Consider the following 20,372-nt stretch of genomic DNA (forward strand, 5'->3'; position numbering starts at 1 on the left):
CCTAGTAAAAAAAATTGATTCAGAAGACTAGACTGTCTCTTTTGAATTTTCATACATATTTATATGTATATAACATTGTTATATGAAAAGTCTACTATGTCTAAGTAAGTTTAAAATCTCATAATAAGCTTAAAATAATGATATCTCATTATCAATGGCATCTTAGATTAAATGAAACAATATTTAATAGTTGGTTAAAGAAATATTAGAATTCAGCATATTAGGCTCACCATTTGATACTCTTTTCTCTAAATAATTATGGGTTTAATTCATTCTAATTTCTTCAGATATTTTCCTATAAACCAAGTTAGTGTCGGTTCATACTCTATCTGAAGTTAAAAAAAACAAAATGCTTAATTTTGATGAAGAAATCTAATCTTTATTTCTATGATGTTAGCACAATATAGTCACACAATAGTTTTAATCTGTACTTAACAAAATACATTTATAGCACTTTACAAACTTTTTCAGTTTGGAAAACATTGCATAACATTTTATTAAACACATACTTTATATATTTTTTATATATTCATAATTTAATTTACTTTAAAAAGATAATTAACTCTCTTTATTCAATACTTGGTTTTATCAATAAAGCACAGCCTAACAAAGGAAGAAGTGCTCCCATTAGCAAATAAGATAAATAGAACACTACGAAGAAATACCACCTGCTAGCCTGATTTATTTTAAATTAAGGTACCAGTGGAATGTAAACAAATACTTTTTGTAATTTTTTTTTACAAAAGATGTGTTATCAAATATACATGCAGAGGTCTGAGTTATAGTTACTATCATTATATTTCCTTAACAATGTGGTACAATTTTTTAAGTCATTAAAAACCATAGCCTTTGGCACTTTGAGTAGAAAAAGAATATATCAATATTTATGTAAAGAAAACAAACTTCGATGACTAGAGAATTACTTTAAAATCTTTGTTAAGAAATAGGAAATATTAGGAAATATCATACTGCCCCTGAAATGCTGCAGGGTTTTTTTTTTTTTCTTCAGAGTACTAAAACCAGCTCACCTTTCCCTCTTTATAAACTGGCAAAAGCCAGTAAGAGTGTCATGATGTTGGTGGTGGTGAGAAGTGGGGAAGGCAACATTTTACTCCCACTCCCCTCTCTGAGAAGGAAATTGCCAGAAGGGATATGGTTGAGTCTGTTTTATTGCCAGAGTTTTCAATTCTGCTGGTTTCAGCTAAATCCCTAATGCCCTAGGAGGGTGGTTTCTCTGTGAATGCTCTGCCCTCTTCCCATAGAAGCTGCTGCTGACGTGATACTACCTAGCTTAAAACAACTCATTTTGTTCTTCTCATTGAAAACTGAACTAAGACCAGATCAACCAGCTCTGTTGTTTCCTTTTTATCCCTTTGGCAATCACCAAGAATATATTAGAATTCTTAAGAAATGGTGTAAAAAAGGTTTAATACTAAATTCCAAGAACCAAATATTTCTTCATACTTAAAATATCATGTAAAGTTTTAAATTGGAAAGCACATCAAAATTTTTTGTTTTTATATTCTTATTGACAGTATTGGTTTCCTTTGATGTAGGCTCAAGACTTCATTCAGGATAGGTAGCAAAAACTGTTGGTTTCCATTTTAAGCACTAAAACTGTGCCTAGTCAGATATTTTGAAGAAATGCATTCTTAAGAGTGTGAAATACTTTTATTTACTAATTTGCATGTTTTCTCAGATTCTTCCTGTTCATGTCTAATTAAGAAAAAATATAGGAAAGAGGATAAAACCCATTTATTGTGGCTCTAATTTACTTATTTTTGGGATACCAAAAAAGTTTAATAATCTGGAACCAATGGAATTTTGGGGCTACTTGTTAAGGTAGCAACCTAAGTCAGAAGGTTGGAGACATCTGAGGGTAGATTTGACCAACACTGTTGGAAATGTAACCCAGACTGCCAAGTTTTGGTTCAGATTATATTTAAAAATTCAAAGCAGTATATTTTGCTCAAGGAATGTCAACTGTTACTTCCGTTTTTAAAGTAGAACATATCTATAACATCAAAAATTAAAACTGATAAAAGAGAAACCATAAAATGCAAAATATGATTAAAACAATTTTAAAAGATTCTCTGAAACAATATTTTTTAAATTATACAAATTTACTCACTAAGAAGCCAGATTCTTCATTAGCAGTACTTGTACTAAAATAAAAAGTAAGCAGGAGAAAACTATGCAGAAAACTGCTAGTTAGTCCCTTTCACTGAAAATGGCCCTATGCAAATTGTTGTTTAAAAAGCATAATTTTGAAGAAATGCACAAAACCTTTCCATTTTTTAACTGTGACAGAGCCACTAAGGAGAAGCTGCGGGGTGTCCTATTCTAACACAAAGCAGCCAGGGTCGTCTTAATAAAGTAGCATTTCTTTGACAAGGAGTTGCACACCACTATTTCACAACTAAATAGAGTTTAAGAGTTTACATGGTATATGTACTATAATAATAAGCACCACCCAAAATTGAGCTTTAGGTGCAGGTTCTGCAAAATGATTATATAATACTGCATGGCCTCTGCTGTAGGGGAAATCACGTGTTCTGGATTTCCACAGATAATTGTAAAGAAAATCACCAAAATTGGCACATTCAGGAAGTGACATAGTATACATTGATACTGTCCTCTGCAAAACTGCTGAGTTTGAAGACAGATCTTAAGAAAACTCCGCACATGATCACATTATTTAGGTTCTCGCATTGTGCTTTTCCCCCTCGTGATGTGAATGAAGTCTACAAGCTTGAGCGCAGCAGTCTCCAGTTTCAGAGCCCCGGGTTGACCGCGCGGTCGTCTGGCTGGGTGAGATGGGCGCCCAGTCCGCTGGCACAGAGCGCAAGTAGCATCAACACGTGGTCTTCTGGGGGGAGGGGGGGGTCGCCCAAATCCTGAATGGCCATACCTAATCTTTATACGCCCGTGTTGGAGAGGTTCCTTTGTAGAAGATATTTCTGGTGTTTTCGGGGCTGTTGCTTCTTTCGGGGATTAAAATGATGTTCCCTTTCCTCCGCAGGGTGGAGTCGCGGGAGGAGGAGATGGACAGCGTCTCCGACCCGCCCTCGCTCCCCTCCACGGGAGTCACGCGGATGGTGGTGATGCCGTGGTGATGATGCTCGTTGTTGTCGATGTTGCTTCTCTTCCGATCGCCGGAGCCGAAGCTGTCCTTGAGGGACTCGCAGCTTTCCGAGTCCCTGTTCAGATCATTGAGCTCGTAAGTCTGGCGGAGGCTGCCCTTCTCGGGGGCTTTCCATTTCCAGGAGCCGCTGCCTTCGCCCTCGGTGGACGGGATCTGGATGATGGGCCGGTTGTTCTCCGGGTGAGCCTCAACCCTGACGATGCCGCTGGGCTCGTGGTCCGTCAGGGTTTTGTAGCGGATGGAGCCGGTGCAGGAGACGGTGCTGCCCTCGGTGTTCTTGGGGCTGCTCTGGAGGACGCCCTGCTGCTTGGACATGGCGATGACCTGCATGATGCGGGGCTGGCTGTTGGTGCGATTACACGCCACGGTCTTCTCAGCGGCTTTCAGCCATTTGGCCCGGGCGGAGCTGCTTTTGGGGGAGCTGCTTATGTTCTCCTGGGTCTCTTCAGGGATGTGCACCAGCTGCGAGGACCCGGGGCGGGACTGGATGGACACCCTCGGGCCTCCGGGCATGCTGTTGTTGCAGCCGGGCACGGTGCCGGGCTGGATCTTGAGGTACTGATTGCCAGGCCCGTGGTGGTCTCCATTCACCCCGACCCGCGAAGGCTCTGAACTTGACCTCATTTCGATGGATCTGGGGGGTGATTGTCCAGGCTCAGTCTCTAATACTTGCAGGGACATCTTCCGACTCTCATTCTTATTCTTCCACTGGGTGAGAAGCTGCTTTGATCGAGCCGAATCCATGGAAGCATGAATGGTTGCATTTCTTCTGACGGGATCCTCCACGGATGGGGTGTTGGCCCTGGGCAGGGTATTGCTGAAGGTAACCATGTTCTCCTTCCCCATGGGACTTCGTGGAGTGATGATCTCTACATCAGCATTTGCCCTTTTGAGGTTCGTCAGGGAGGTAGCATCTCTGTGGTTTCGGTTGAGGATGCCTTCGGTGTGAGCGATTCCATCACTGCTGCTCCCATTTTTAGCAGCTAATACTCGGCTGGGGTCTTGATTGAGATCTGTCAGAGACCTGAGAGCTTCTCTGTGCTGAAACATACTTTCTTCACTAGGCAGAAAGTTCCCCACAGCATACAGGCCCTAATGTTCAAGACAAAACAATAAATGAGCACTAGAAAGCATGGCTACTAGGAGTTTCTCCTAGAATAACCGTAGAGGTACACGAATGAAATATATACTCTATACTAAAATATTGACTAATACAAACAATAGAAAACTAAAATTACAACAAATTATAGGGAAATAGGGTATACATTTCATCATAAATCACTGAAGTAATCATTCAGAAAAGTATAATATATTATTGTTTTATTATTAGTTGGATTTTTTCCTCCTTTCTTCATTCCACTGTATACTTTTGCGAATCCTATGCTGTGTAAGTTTTTAGTAGAAAAGTCATGCAATGAGAGAAATAAGCATATTCTTCTGCTTTTCAAAGCATTCCTTTTTTTCTCATTTTAGGAATCTCTTATTGAGTGACACATCAAGTGGCTTAAATGATTTATTTTACCTTCCATTTTCAATCATACCTTTTGATGGAAAGCAGAAGAGGTGTAGAAAAAATAGAACAATGGGTAATTCAAAAAGCATGATATTAGGTTTTGAAATGAGGACAGAGACACGTATTGTTACAAGTCATATTGAGTACAGACTTTGGTATTCAGCATTGTACAGAGTGATCTCCAATGCAAGGGCACACAGTGTAACCAGATTTCAACACCCACATTCTTTCCTTATTTAAATTTGGTCTTAAATTGGAAATAACATTTGTCCAATTTAGTGCTATTACAGTAAATTCGGCCCAAATATGAGCTATGGGCAGCTGCTTCTGCCTGCAGGGCAAATTCTGAGAGGGCAAGTCTGATAGCAATGTCCTGATTAAGGTTTTCAGGCTACCACCGGATAGACTGGCACTGACATGCAGGCACTCCTGTATGCACGTCAGAGTAATTCTGCTCCCTCCAGAATTAGGCCAGGGATCCACAATGGGAGCACATGCTAGATTTTCACAATACCAGATGGTGACGGGAGAGGAATCTGCAAGGCCCCATGAACTTCTCCTACCTTTTTTCAGTTGCATTTTTTAAAATTCATTATCTACCCTGTTACTGCAACCCATTAATTGCTTCCTGGAGTTTTGAAGAAGATGACTTTGCCAGTTTTTGCTAGTTGTTCAAAGACTCTGTAAGGGAACAGATCCCAAGAGCAACTTATGCTGTCATCTTGGTCGACTAGATGTACCAAGTACAATATTTAATAGAGTATTAGGTAGGGTCTGCTTATCTTTTAAAATTTTATTAGTGACAGCATAGACAGACATTATTTAAGGAAAGATTTTTATTTAGAAATTAAAGTAGTTGGAGAAGCAGGAGAGTGACTTTATCCCATTCCTGTTTGTACTCTGTACCCCGAATTGGAAATTTATCAGTTTTAAACCTAAGCTGTTGTTTATTGTGAGATACTCTATAAAATGCTAAATACATGAAATTCCTTTGCTTTAACTTTAAAAACATCCAATGACTGCCTTCTATTAAAATTAACATGCACTCAGGCATTTTCTACTTTATCATAGCTCTAAACTAACATCTCATAAACCGAAAATTCCTGAAAGATTACATCTTCTATGTGTGTGACAGATAAAAATCCTGAACCTGAATTTTAGCTCTTTCCTAATTTTCACCATCAAGATAAAAAAAAACTCAAAATATTGATAGTCTGAATATGAATAATACTATATATATGTCTAAAGCAGTTTATGAAACAATTAAATCAAAGTAACCTATATTATTGGCTTTAAGACAGACAACAGAATACTCTGGAGTGGGGGAAAGAGGAAGTGTCTACCATATAGGGAGTAGAGAGGAGACTCAGAGTTCTGTAAATGGGGCATTCATAAGGCCAGGAGTACAAGCCAAGGACAAGATGCAAGCTCAGAAAAGACTGAGGGGATCCTGCGTTTTACTTTAGGCTGATCTTCACGATAGGGCTAAACTCTGCAGGAAAGCACCAGCAACGCAGAGTGAATATTGACCATGAAAGGTATTTTTTTAAATAATGGTTTGTTTCTGTTAGCTCCTGACACTCAAGGAAATATCTGAGAGTTTGCTATCTGGATAGAAACTTAAGGAAAAGACAGCTCAGGGACAAATTTCTATAGATAATACATTAAAATATTAAAAAGCAAACAGGAAATTATAGTCCTTTCAAAAGAACAAGGTAATACTTCAAAAAGCATCAGTGAAAAAGACCAACTTTTGACATACCAAAGACTAAAACTATGATCTTCATATGCTCAAAGCTAAAGGAAAACACGAAGAACTAAAGTATGTAGGGAAAATGATGAATGTCCAGTATGAGAATCTCAATAAAGAGAAATAGACATTTTAAAGGAAACCAAAGAAAATTACTGGAGTTGAAGACCAAAATAACTGAAATTAAAAATTCCTAAATTTCAAGAAGATTAGAGCTGACTAAAGAGTTAATCAGAGAACTCAAAAGACCATAGGCATTCAGGCTTAGGAAAAGAAAGCAAAAAGAATTTTAAAAAGTTAACACAGCCTAAGAGACTAATGGGACACCATTAAGTGTACCAGTGTTTGTATTATGGGAGTCCCAGGAGGAGAAGAGAGAAAGGGGTGAAAGAATATTCAAAGTAATAATTCAAAGAAATATTCAAAGAAAAGGGGTGAAAGAATATTCAAAGAAATAACTCAAAGAAACAGTCAAAGAAAACTTCACAAATTTAATAAAAGAAATGAATATTTACTTTCAAGAAGCTCAGCAAACCCCGAATATTAAAAATGAAAAGAAAACCATGCCCAGACACATAGTAATCAAACCATCCAATACCAAGGACTAGGAGAGAATTCTGAAAGCTGAAAGAAATCAGCGAAGTATTGTATACAAGGAAGCTCCAGTAAGCTTAAGAGTCAATTTTTCATCAGAAATCATGGAGGCAAGAAGGCAGTGGGATGGAATATTTAAAGTGCTGGTAGAAAATAATTTCCAACCCAAAATTTTATATCCAGCAAGACTGTCATTCAAAATGAGGGAGAGAATGAGACAGTCCCAGATAAGCAAGAGCTGAGAAAGTTTGTCAAGAATAGAAACTGCCCTAAAAGCAATGCTAAAAGGAATTTTCAGGCCAAAAGGAAAGGACACTAGATAAGGGATTGAAGTGACATAAAGAAATAAAGACCTCTGGTAAAGGTAACTATATGCAATTATAAATGCTAGTATCATTGTCTTATTTGGTATGTGAATCCACTTTTTACTTCTTACAGGTTCTAAAATGAAAATTAAAAATGTAATGATAACTCTATGATTTTGGACATATACTGTATAAAGATATAATTTTTAATAAACACAAAAAAAGTTGGGCACATGGAGGAGTATAGGAATGGTGACTATGTATATTATTGGAATTAAGTTGGTATCAAATCAAATGTGATTGTTATAGACTTAAGGTGTAAAATTTATGCCACATTGTAAACACACACAAAAAATCTGAAAATATATACAGAAGAAAATGAAAAGGGATTCAGAATGGTACACTACAAAAAATCAAATAAATATGAAAGTAGGCATTAAGGAAGATTTGAGGAACAAAAAAAGGTATAAGACTTGAAACGGTCTAGTCAAAAGGCAGAGATTGGCAGAATGGGTAAAAAAAGCATGTCCCGACTAGATGATATTTACAAGACACTCACTTTAAATTCAAAGACACCAGTAGTTTGAACATGAAAGGATGGAAAAATATTCCATTTGAGTATTAAAGAGAGTTAGATTTCCTCTCTGTTATGAGGGACAAAGGAGCACACTGCATACTGAAAAAGGGGTCAGTTCAACAAGAAGATATAAAAATTGTAAGTGTATAAATATACAAAATATATGAGGTTAATAGTGACAGATTTGATGGGAAAAATAGATGGCTTTATATTAATAGTAGGAGACTTCATATACCTATTTCTCAATAAAGAAAAGAACATCTAGACAGCAGATTAATATGAAAACAAAGACTTTAATGATACCACAAACCTAACAGACCTAACAGACTTATATAGAATATTTCATCCAACAGCAGCATAATAAATATTATTCTCTAGTGAACATTGTTCACTCTCCAGCACAGACCATTTGTTAGTTCACAAAACAAATCCAAATAAATTAAAAAATATACAAATCATACAATGTATCTTCTCCAAACCCAATAGAATGAAGTTAGAAATCAATAACAGAGAGAGAGATGGAAAATTTACAAATGAAAATTAAGCAACATACTCTTAAACAACCAGTGGGTCAAAGAAGAAATCACAAGGAAAATTAGGAAATATCTTTAGGTGAATTAAAAAAAAACCCCACAATATATCAAAACTTATGATATGCAGCAAAGGTAGTGCTGAAAGGGATATTTATGGTTCTAAATGCTTATATCAAGAAAGAATAAAGATTCCCAATCAGACACCTAACCTCACAAGTAGAGATCTAGATACAGAAGAGCAAACTAAATCCAAAACATGCAGAAAGAAGAAAATAAAATAAAAGCAGGGACATATGAAATCAAGAATAAATAAGAAATAGAATCAACAAAATCAAAAGATGGCTTTTGGAAAAATCAATAAAGTTGATAACCAATAAACTTCTAACAGATGAAGAAAAAAGGAGAGAGGTAAAAGATAGCTAAAATAAGAAATGAAAGGGAGACTTCACAACAGACCCCACAAAATAAAACGGTTTATAGGAGGATACTGTGAACAAATGTATACCAAGAAATTCAATAACCAAGATGAAATGGACAAATTCCTATAAACACTCAAACTATCTACACCATCTCAAGAAGAAATTGAAATCTCCACAAAACAATAACAAATAAAGAGATTGAATCAATCATTAAAAGCCTCCCAACAAAGAAATGTCCAAGACCAAATGGATTCACTAGTGAATTTTACCAAACATTACAAGAAGGATTTTCACCAAACCCTGCCCAAAATCATATAAAAAATTAGCACAGAAGGAACACTTTCTAACTCATTTTATGAGGCCAGAGTCATCCTAATACCAAAGCCAGATAAAGATACCAAACGAAAAGTATATTACAGAACAATATCTCTTATGAAAATAGATGCAAATCCCTCAACAAAATACTACCAAACCTAATCCAACAGTACATTCAAAGAATTATACCATGGTCAAGTAGGATTTATCCCAGAATTGTAAGAGTCAAAATAAATCATTTCACGTAAAACACCGCCTCAATATAATGAAAGAAAGAAAAAAACCATGATCACCTTAACTGATGAAGAAAAAGCATTTTACAAAACACAGCACCCATTCTTGGTAAAAACAGTCACAAAACAAGGAATAGAAGGAAACTTCCTCAACATGATAAAAGGGCATATATGGAAATACCCACAGCTAACATCATACTCAGTGGAAAGATTGAAAACTTTCCTCCACTAAGATGAGGTACAGGACAAGGATGTCCACTGTCACAATTCTTAGTCAGCATTGTAGTGCATGTTCTTGCCTGAGCAACTAAGCAAGAAAAAGAAATAAAAGGCATACAAATGGAAAGGAAGAAGTAAAACTTTCCCTATTTTCAGATGACATGATTCTTTATAGAAAAATCATGAAAAATCCATATACAATAACAGAATTCATCAAAATGTCAGGGTATTAGACCAATACACAAAAACCAGTAGTGTTTCTATACAAGAGAAATGAACAAACAGAAGAGGAAATTAAGATAAAATTCCATTTACAATAGTAATTAAAAAATCAAATATCTAGGAATAACTTTAACCAAGGATGTAAAGATCTTTTACATGGAAAACTATGATACACTGCTGAAAGAAATTAAGGTCATCTAAATAAATGAAAAGACATTCTGTGTTCATGGATTGGAAGATTAAATATTGTCAATGTTTGAATTGTTGAGATTTCAAGTCTACCCAAGTGTTATACGAATTCAATGTAATCCTAGTGAAACTTCCAGCAGCCTTATCTGGAGAAATGGAAAAGTCAATCAAAGGGTAACAGTCTCTGAATAGCCAAAATCATGTTGAAAAAGAACAAAGTTGGAGGAATCACATTTCTCTATTTTAAAACTTATTACAAAGCTACAGCAAACAAAGTAGCATGGTATTGGCATAAGGACAGATATAGAACAATGGAATAGATTGAGAATTAAGAATTAAACTCTCACATCTATGGCCAACTGATTTTGATAAGGGTCTCAAGTCCATTCAATGGGAAAATAATAGTCTCCTCAACAAATTGGTGCTAAGAAAACTGGATATCTAGAGGCAAAAGAATGAAGGTGGACCCTCACATCACATCATATACAAAAATTAACTGAAAATGATTCAGAGTTAATATAAGAATGTAAACTATAAAACTCCCAGAAGAAAACAAAGGAAAACATCTTCAGGAACTTGTATGAGGCAATAGTGTCTTAGATCTTACCTGAAAATTAAAAAGACAATCTACACAAGGGGAGATAATATTTGGAAACCACGTATTTGATAAAGGTGTAATATCCAGAATATGTAGAGAAATCTTAAAATTCAACCACAATATGACAAACAACCTAATGAAAAAATAGTTGAAAACCTTAAATAGACATTTCTCCAAAGAAGATATACAAATGAACAGTAAGCACATGAAAAGATGTTCAACATTGTAAGTCATTAGGGAAATGCAACTTAAAACAACAATGAGATATCCTTTAAAATCCACAAGTAGGTACTATTTTTTAAAAATACAAAATGACATGTTGGAGAGGATGTAGAAAAATAAAAATATTCATTCATTATTGGTGGGAATGTAAAATGGTGCCACTGTGGAAAACAGTGGTCGATCCTCAGAGAGTTAAGTATAGAATTATCATATCACCTTGCAATCCCACTTCTGTGTATATACCCAAAAGATTTGAAAGCAGGGACATTGCACACTGATTTTTCATAACAGCATTATTCTCCGATGCCAAAAGTTAGAAGCAACCCAAGTGTCCATCAACTGGTGAATGGATAAACAAAATGTAGTATATACATATAATGGAATATTTTTCAGCCAAAAAAAGAAATGAAGTTCTGATGAACCTTGAAGTCATCATACTAAATGAAATAAGCCAGATGCCAAATGACAAATATCATATGATCTCATTTACATAAAATAGTTAGAATAAGAAAATTCATAGAGTCAGAAACTAGAATACAGGTACCAGAGGCTAGATTGGGTGTAGGGAATGGGGAGTCAATGCTCAATTGCTTCAGAGTTCCTTTTTGGGTGATTGAAAAATTTTGTTATAGTTTGTACCAACAAAAAATAAATCATACCACACCACAGCATTTTTACTACTTTTTTTAAATAAAATTTTCCTTATTACACCTTTTTGCAAGTGCACCCAGCCCACATGGCTGAGAACTGCTGCTATAGATGATTCTTTTATTTCTCTGTCATCAACTTCTCAATTTGCTTCATTATTGTTTTGCTTTGTGAGGAACTATTCCCTGGTGTTCCCTGGCTTCATTTGATTCTTATAATCTGACATTTCATGTACCCCCATAACTACAACAATGCTTCCCCCAATAATGTTGATAATTCTTAAATCTATTTATCCAGTACTGATTGCTCTTTTGAGCTTCAGCCCCAACTATTGAACTCCCTGTTTATCATCTTCCCCTTGATTCCTAAACTGAGCTTGGCAACTGTTCCCCCGAACCCCCTCTGCTTCCTTTATTTGATACCCAGTCTGCTAATAAAGTCACCATCTGCTTAGTCTCCCCAACTAGAAATCTGACTATCATCTTTCATCTCTCCGGTTCTCTCACCCTCCTATATTTGCATTGCTCTTTCACATGTCCTTATCTTTGCATATGTAATTTTATTCTGTTTGAATGCCCTTCCTTCTTTCCTTTCCCTGAGAAACTCTCAATTTTGACACTACATCACTTCTATGAATACTTTACTAACTTCCTTAGGCAGTTGGCTATTCCAAAAGCACTTTGTTCACATCCTATTCTATCATTTAATGTATTATAACTTTATTTTTATGCCAGTCTTTAGACTGTAAATTCCTCAAGGATAGATCTTATTTCTCATTGTTCAGATGCGTAGCATAGTGCCTGACACACATCAGATATTAAATAACTGTAGAAGGAAGGAAAGAAGGGAAGGAGGGAAGGAAGGAGGGAAAGTGAGGGAGGAAGGGAAGAAAGAAGGAAAGAAAGATGGGAACAAGTTAATTTACTTTGTACTGAAGGTATTTCCCTTGGAGGGAGATTAGATTTGTAAATAAATTACTGTGAAAATTTCGGCGTAAATTGGATTGCAGCTACATCCAGGTGCTACTTTTGCGTTGTTAGGCAAGTTATGTGACATTTCTATACTTCACTTTCCTCATTTGTAAAATAACTCTAGTAACAATATTCCTACCTCTTTTATGTTGTTGTTGCTGTTGTAAGGTTAAAATGTGATAATCCTTCTAAAATCAATTTCTGGTATATAGTGAAAGTGCAATAAATTATTTTAATTAAACTGTAGTACAGTTTTGACTTAGCATGGAGATGCAGCTAGAGATTTTCTTATGATAATAAAACATATTACTAGCAGATTATTTCAGTGCAAAATATTTTATGCATATTTTCTGTAAATTGTGGTTTGTCAAGTAAAATAATAAATTATTTACCAAGTACAAAGCAATTCCTCCTCCTATTAAAAATCCACAATACACATCAACTGGGTGGTTCTTATACTGAGTTATCCTTGTTAGCCCGCAGATGATTCCACAGATGATAAATGTAAAGACCAAGAGTGGTTTCAGAAGCTTAGAGGAATCTGTTAATGTGGAGTTGAAGTACATCTTAAAAAATGAAAGAAATGGGTTAAGCCTCCTAAAAAGTCCATTTTATTAAATTGCAATCAAATAAAAAGTTAAACTCAAAGTCTGATATGTTTGGCATTAATTTTATGTTCCATTTCCCTTGCTATGCTATATTCTACATCTACGAAGAAGGAAGATACATGTTGAGATTTATAAGATAAATAACAGATTTCTCATTTAATTACATAAAAGTCTGAACAAAAAATGAAGCAGAATATTTAACCAGACATCTGTTTAGTCTCCATGTTAATTGTCATATAATTTTAGTTTATTTTACTCACAAAAGACTTCAAGGCCTACTGTATTAAGCAGCTACAATGACCATTCATTGTATGGCATACATTAAATTTACACTGGCTTAGAATTCATGTTTCCTTATAATTTTACATAAGTAGTGAAAGTGTGAGGTGTGAACTTAAAAAACACAATTCTTTCAGATTTAGCACATAAAGCATCCATGTAGCTTATAATTCCCTCATGAAGTATAATATTACATTAAAAGGATACCAGACTAAATACACAGTATTATAACTGTACAGAAAATTCCTTTACTGTACTATTTTTTAATAGTAGCATCAAATTTCCCCCTTGCAATGCCATTGTATCCAAGGCCTGCAGTCCTAAAGCTTACTGTTCTATTATTACTCTGCTAAAGAATCTAATTAGTAACCTGAAAAAGACTCTTTTTCATCTGATTTTCTGTAGGATACAGCTTAACAAAAAACACCCAACTACTTACTGAAACATACACAGCTGCAAATGCGGCAAGGGTCGCATGTTGAGAAGGAAATGACTTTCTGCCAAAGAAAGACAGTCAAATTGAATTGTGTCACTTAGTTCATATACAATGCAAGCAATCATCTCAAGAACACTCAGGAGATAAAATGTTCAATATAATAGTCACAAGGCAATAAGCAATAACTTTATATCTACTTTGTTTTCTTTGTTTATTTTGTGAAAGAACTGGGTGCTAAAGTAAACACTTCTAATCACCATTAGTATTTAATAATGGTGATATACTTTCCAATATAAATATGAGCGCCAGCTGGGTAAGGGACCACTTGTTAACCTCATTGAAATGATGGTTGAAAGTAGGAACTGATTGGAAAACATTATAGTTGATCTTATGTATTAGAAATACTTTCAATTTAAAGTAAAAGTTCATAAAACCTGGAGTTTTAAATCTTCTAAACTTTTTCTATGCTCCTAAATACATGGCCTTATTTACATAAAATTTTTAAAAGAGGAAATTATTTTCTAACAACAGTGGATTAAATGTTTCTTTAACAGTCAGGAACACCAAAGTCTAATTTTAACAAAATGTTTATCTGTATATTCCACTTTGCAATAATTATCATGTCAAGAATCACAGATTTATAGGGCAGGGTGGGGAAAGTAGAACACAGGAGTGGGAGGGACACTGAAAAGGATAGATAAAAGAAGGAGAATATAGATTTGTTTCAATGGGTAAGAAAATCTGAGAAAAAATAACATTCAAAATTATATAAATGTCCTCTAATTATTTGGCACGAGAATAGAGTGCCTTACCATATAACAAAGGCAAAATATTACAAAAGCATCTAGACAGAATAGAGGATATAGGATTTGAATGTAAGTTCAAAATTATTGAATGGTTCACAGAACTTGAAAATGTATAATAGCATAACACCAGTATCTGGTTCTTTATATGTACCTATTTACTTATTTTAAGTTGATTACTGGGAATACACTTAAGAACAATACTAATTTGTATAATGTATATTAGTCCTCATCCCGAGTTTAGCTCTTTTGAAAGTATAGGATACTATCTCTTGACATACAAGCTTATTTTTACTTTATTGATTGAAAAAGTAATTTAATTCATTGGTACTTAAGTTTTTCTATCTCTTACTTTTTGAAATACAGGGTCGAAAATTATACAGGTCTTCTGGGGTCATTCAAAGAAAACCTGAAATCCCAGATGTTACCCTTCCTCAAGCTCTACCAAAAGGAACATTTACATGATTCTTTTGATAAAAGATATAATGATCATGTAAACATCACGTATTTAGCCTTGCACTTAAGCCAAAGCAAGTCACGTACTGACTGTAGGTCATTACTGACTATAAATATTCTAAAATAAACCAATTGGGGTAAAGTTAAAATCAAAGTAAGTATAGGGTGGATCACAGAACATGAGTGGAATTTGGTGTTACAAAGTCCAGTAGCAAGAATATAAGGCTGAAATTTGGAGAGACAGGGAAGTATTTGGAATGAGCCACTTAGGTGTTTCTATCATATATTGCTAAAGAGATCACGAAATTGAAAACAAAAATATAATACAAATTGTTATAACTGAAAAAGATGTGTGTAAGATAAAACTGCAGGTGATTATTAAGCATTAACAACAGGAAATGGAATGCTTTTAGGTCTCAGTTTCTAACCTTCCACTGTTGATAACGGTAAGGTCAGATCCTGAACAGATATCTTCTACTATGTAGGAGTTTTCTTTGCAAGACACATTGAGAGAGGTATAGTTTGGCTTGCACACAGTCAGAAAGTAGGGTGCCTGATAGCCTGTAGATAGTTGTATGATATCTGTAATGAGGGCTGTAGAGCATAGTCCAAATATATGAACACCTGAAAGCAAAAGGAAAGAAATCATCAATTTCATGAATGTTGCTGATGTACCATCATCATCAACCATGTTTATTACCTTGACAATTGTGAAATCTGCTGTGATCGTTTCACTATATTTATTTCAGGGAGATTGTATAGAAAATCCCCCAACTCATAAAAATATATTCAAGACCAAAATAAGGGCAATGAGTAGGTCCAAAGTAGTACTTTGGTTATCAATTAGGTTAAATACGGCCAATTCTTAATAACATTAACCCCAGGTCATTTATCAGACCCCTGGAGCATGTCAAGGTGAACGGCTGTTTGATTTGAGAAGTATTAATGTGGAGAATGAAGCCAAATTCAAAATAATCTAAAATTGTTTAGCATGCTTGAAATGCGAGGGCTGTCTCTCCCAAAGCTTAACTCTCTAGCACAGTCATCAAACCCTAGAGTTCACAAACGAAATGTTAAAGTCAGAGAGAGGGCCAGAAGGTCCTGTCCTGGAAATACACATTATTCCCTGAGTACATGGCCGTAGGAGCCTGCCCATCTGTTTTGAATCCCGAGATGCTGTTCACAGGTCTCTATCTTTTGTCATCTGGGGCTAGTTGTAAAATCATGAGATCACAAACCCCCATGCATGGTGTACTCAGACCTGTTCCTGCTTAAGGGATGGCTTTATCCTCAAGAGTCTCCCTCTTTGCTTACACACGTATGACCTGGAACATGCCTGCTTCCCCTGGATGTCTGGATAGCCTGTATTCTGAATTGAAAGCCTGGATTCTGATCATAATTTGTTTCTAGAAATCATTATGAGAGGCACGGGGTAATTCTTCCATGGCCTCCATCCATCTGCCCAAGATTGCTGGCCTGCATATTACCCTGTTTTGTACTTTTCGTTTTCTCCTTATTGTCACCTAACCACCACTGCCCCAATCCCTTTCCTCCCATACCACTGGGATTCATGACACAAGTCCTTATTTCCACACTCCAATTCCTAGCAGCATGCAATGGCTTGGAGAAGAGTAGGAATAGGACGGGAAGTCCACCTACTTTTACCTGTGGGGAATGAAAATTAGAGCCCCGGACCGGGAAGAATGGGATTGATGAGGGAGAACCTTGGGACACTGTTCTCTAGAATAAGATGGACCATCTTTACAGTCATACATATTTCAGAGGGATTTGTCCATAGCATTTTGTTAATTAGGGAACAATGTAATTAACATTGTGAGGTTTTATCCGCTTGCCTCTTACAGCTACACATTGTGAGGTTTTATCCGCTTGCCTCAGTTCATGGCCGTGCCCAGGGGCCTGTTGTCTTATCAGCTTTGATGTGTGTTGCTTAGTGGAGCAGAGTCCAGGGCACGATTTAGTCCAGATTTTCCCTCTCTTAGGAAAGAAGGTTATATTTAATTATCTAGGTGTTAAGTGAAGCTACCTATTTCTTTGAGCTGATAGTTTATGAGTAAAAAGAAACCTTTTGCTTATTTATTGGTAAAGAATTTAGGAATGTAAAACATTCTTGGTGTAATGTACCATGACTTGTCTACTCAGATCAATTACAAACAAACAAGTCTGTGACTCAAATGACATTCAGATGGTTCATGGAAATCAGAAGAGATAAAAGTTTAGATACTCTTAGGGTTCAGATGCTGGTCAACCCCGGTCTAATGATTTCCTGTAGGTCTCATAAAAAATAGGGGGTAAAATCAGAGAATATAACCAAGGAAAAACAGTCACAGATCCTGGTTGAAAATAGGACAAATGGAAAGGAATCACTGATGTGGCTAAAGTAGTTTCTGAAGTGTTGCCCATTCATACTGGCCTGCTGACATTTATTTTCCGCTTCAAAAACTGAACACAGAACCGGTGAAATCACTTTAAAGTAAATTCATGTTTCAACCAGAGCTAGACAAAGATATTCTGAAATGTATGGCCTGTTAACTCTGAAAACAAGGATTGTACTGTAAACAATACATTTCAGATACAAAGCACAAATTTTAGTGTTCTAAAATTTCTTGAATAATGTAAAGCTCATCATGTACCTGAAATTTTACATCTAAATTATAGCTTTAAAGACTTAATATCTGTAATTAAATATAACATTCTATCTGAAAAACCATTTCCTTTCTTTGTAATTGGTTCCCCACACCCACCAACAAATCTAACAGCTCTTCTAAGGAAAGAGTTGAAGTTGCAGCCTCCAGCATTAATGTTGGGCTCCAGTCCAACCCCGTTTCTTCTTTTGGACAGGCAACAGTAGAGAATTCCTTCCCCCACCATAATCTGCAAAGAAAAGAGGGTTTTCAGAATGAACTCAGTGGTTACAAATGAATTTATAGGTCATCTCTTAACCCTTCATCCATTCAATAAGACAAAGGTGTATTTTTCTTAAAAGCCTTAGAAATATAAGCATTTTTTTCTGAGTATTTCAGCAAGCAGTGAAAAGTAAGCGATCAGAGCCACTGTAAGTAGCATTAACTGGATGCCCTGCACTCCGATGACCTGGTCGAGGGTACTATAGTATCCTCACACTTTGAAATGGTTACAGCACTCAGGCTTTGGCCTTTTGCCCCAAAAAACCCAATGACACTTAATTGATTAATCACATGGTGTTTTTGCCTGGTTAGAGTCTTAACATTTTATCTGGAAAACCAGGAAAACCAGGAAAACAAGACGAAGTTGGGGGGGTGGGCGATGAGGGATAAAATAAGCACCAGTTTTAGGATTAAGAACATTTAATAAGCAGATTGATTCAACAAACTTAAATTAGAATTGAGCAGAAGAATCGATCTATGGAAAATATGTGTCGGGGTAGAAAGACACTCTCTATCTAGAGCAGAGCCTGCCAATAAAAACTTCTGGGATGAAGGAAATGTTTTCTGCACTGCCCAGTGAGGTAGCCCTCACTCACATATGGCTAGTGAGCACCTGAAATGGAGCTACTGCAACTGAGGAACTAAATTTTTTATTTCATTTCATTGGACTTAATTAATTAATTAAACTGAATGAAATAAATTTAAATGTAAAATTAAATAGCTATGGGAGCGGATGTAGCTCAAGTGGTTGATTGTTTGCTTCCCAGGTTTGATCCCCGGTACCTCCTAAAAACAAACAAACCGAAAAGCCACTGGGGAGTGGGTGTAGCTCAAATGGTTGAGTGCCTGCTTCCCATGTACGAGGTCCCAGGTTTGGTCCCCAGTATCTCCTAAAAACAAAGAAAGAAACTGGAAAACCATCTCTCACGGGGCTCAGTGGCTGAGCGTCTCTCAGTGGCTGAGCGTCTGCTTCCCATGTACAAAGTCCTGGGTTCAATCCCCGGTACCTCCTAAAAATAAACAAATAGCCAGAAATGACTAGTGGCTATCATACTGGAGAATGCAGATTGCAAAATAATCTAATGACCAGAATAGTATTTCCTGCACTATTAGGCATTTAGAAAATCTGTTCAGATGGAAAGAAAGCCTTATGTATCAGAAAGACTGTCTTAAGGTAAGGAATGGTGCAGGTTGCTGTAGGATTTTGGATGCAGGACATCATTTAAAGACCTCAGTATTATTTAGGCATCTTGTCCTTCAGGAAGTCGTCCTTGAAGCCCCGTATAATACCTTAAATTGAATTGGGTTCCCTTCTACTAATATGGCTGTGTGGCATTTTGTCCTCCCCTCTGCATAGCTTTGTTGAAGTACACTTTTTCTTGCTCATGTTTTTCTCTCACTAGATGAGGGCCTCCTGAGGGAAGAGCCATTTCTTATCTGCCTTTGTCCTCACTGCCTAGCACAGTGCCTGGCATGTAGGATTCACATTTGCTGTCTTCACCTGTTTGCTACCTAACCTGGGCATTTGGGTTGAAAATTGTTCTGCATGATACAAGCAAGATTTTAAATTATGAGGTTTCGTTATGCAAAAGTGCTTCAAATATTTGAGATTATTATGCCTAAGAGATTTTTGTGATATTCGATATTGACTTGTTTAAATGTGTGGCACTGAGAAAAGTTGAGTTACATGAAATACTTACCAACAGTCCTTCAGATGCACGTGATGGTCACTATAAAAATGACCCCTTATCGTCATCTGAAGGGGCTGAAACAGATGTTTTTTCAGGGAAACGTCTATTTCTCATGAATAGCTTAACACTTATTTTGTGACATGTTTAAAATCTATGTGTTTTTTTTTTTTACAATGACAGTAGGTCTACAGCCTTCTGCTTCAAATGTTCAAACCACTAGGCATAATTTGAATTAAATCGATATTTAGCCCTGTAGCTAATATAGTGGTATGTACAATGATAAAAAAAAAATCTTAATTAAATTTGTATTAAAACATCATTCTCCTAATGGAACTCTAACAATAATCATATATGTGTGGAAATCATGTGGCCTGCATGATAAACTACTTGAAGATCAATCAATTTTGGGGATTGACTTACGTAGCCCACCAAGGATATGAGCATATCCTAACCCCTGTTCCTGGGGGTATGGACTCATTTGTGATTAGATCTTTGGAGATTCTGTAGGAATGAGGGAAGTCCTTAATCACTATGACTGGACTCTTACAAGGAGAGGAAATCTAGACAGAGACACAGATGATTGAGAAGGAAAAGTAGAAACCAGAGGAGGAGACAGAGACAGATCACCACTTGACACCAGACGCTACGGTCTGTGAGAATGTAAGTTCCTGTTGTTTAAGTGAACCAATGTGTGTATTTGTCACTGCAGCCCTAGCAAACTA

General features: G+C 36.2%; 1 protein-coding gene across 1 annotated transcript in view; it reads right to left on the reverse strand.

Annotated features, from left to right (window-relative positions):
• Positions 1 to 357: 357 nt before the first annotated feature.
• Positions 358 to 20,372, reverse strand: part of PLPPR4 (phospholipid phosphatase related 4) — a 48,045-nt gene continuing 28,030 nt past the window's right edge. The window contains exons 3-7 of the mRNA XM_004471692.3: positions 17,798 to 17,927; positions 15,464 to 15,659; positions 13,780 to 13,837; positions 12,846 to 13,019; positions 358 to 4,237 (exon numbers count right to left, since the gene is read on the reverse strand). Of these exons, the coding sequence (XP_004471749.1) occupies positions 2,912 to 4,237; positions 12,846 to 13,019; positions 13,780 to 13,837; positions 15,464 to 15,659; positions 17,798 to 17,927 (1,884 nt within the window). The 3' untranslated portion in view covers positions 358 to 2,911. The remainder of the gene's footprint in view (positions 4,238 to 12,845; positions 13,020 to 13,779; positions 13,838 to 15,463; positions 15,660 to 17,797; positions 17,928 to 20,372) is intronic.

This window comes from Dasypus novemcinctus, chromosome 9, assembly GCF_030445035.2.
Source record: "Dasypus novemcinctus isolate mDasNov1 chromosome 9, mDasNov1.1.hap2, whole genome shotgun sequence".
NCBI lineage: Eukaryota > Metazoa > Chordata > Mammalia > Cingulata > Dasypodidae > Dasypus > Dasypus novemcinctus.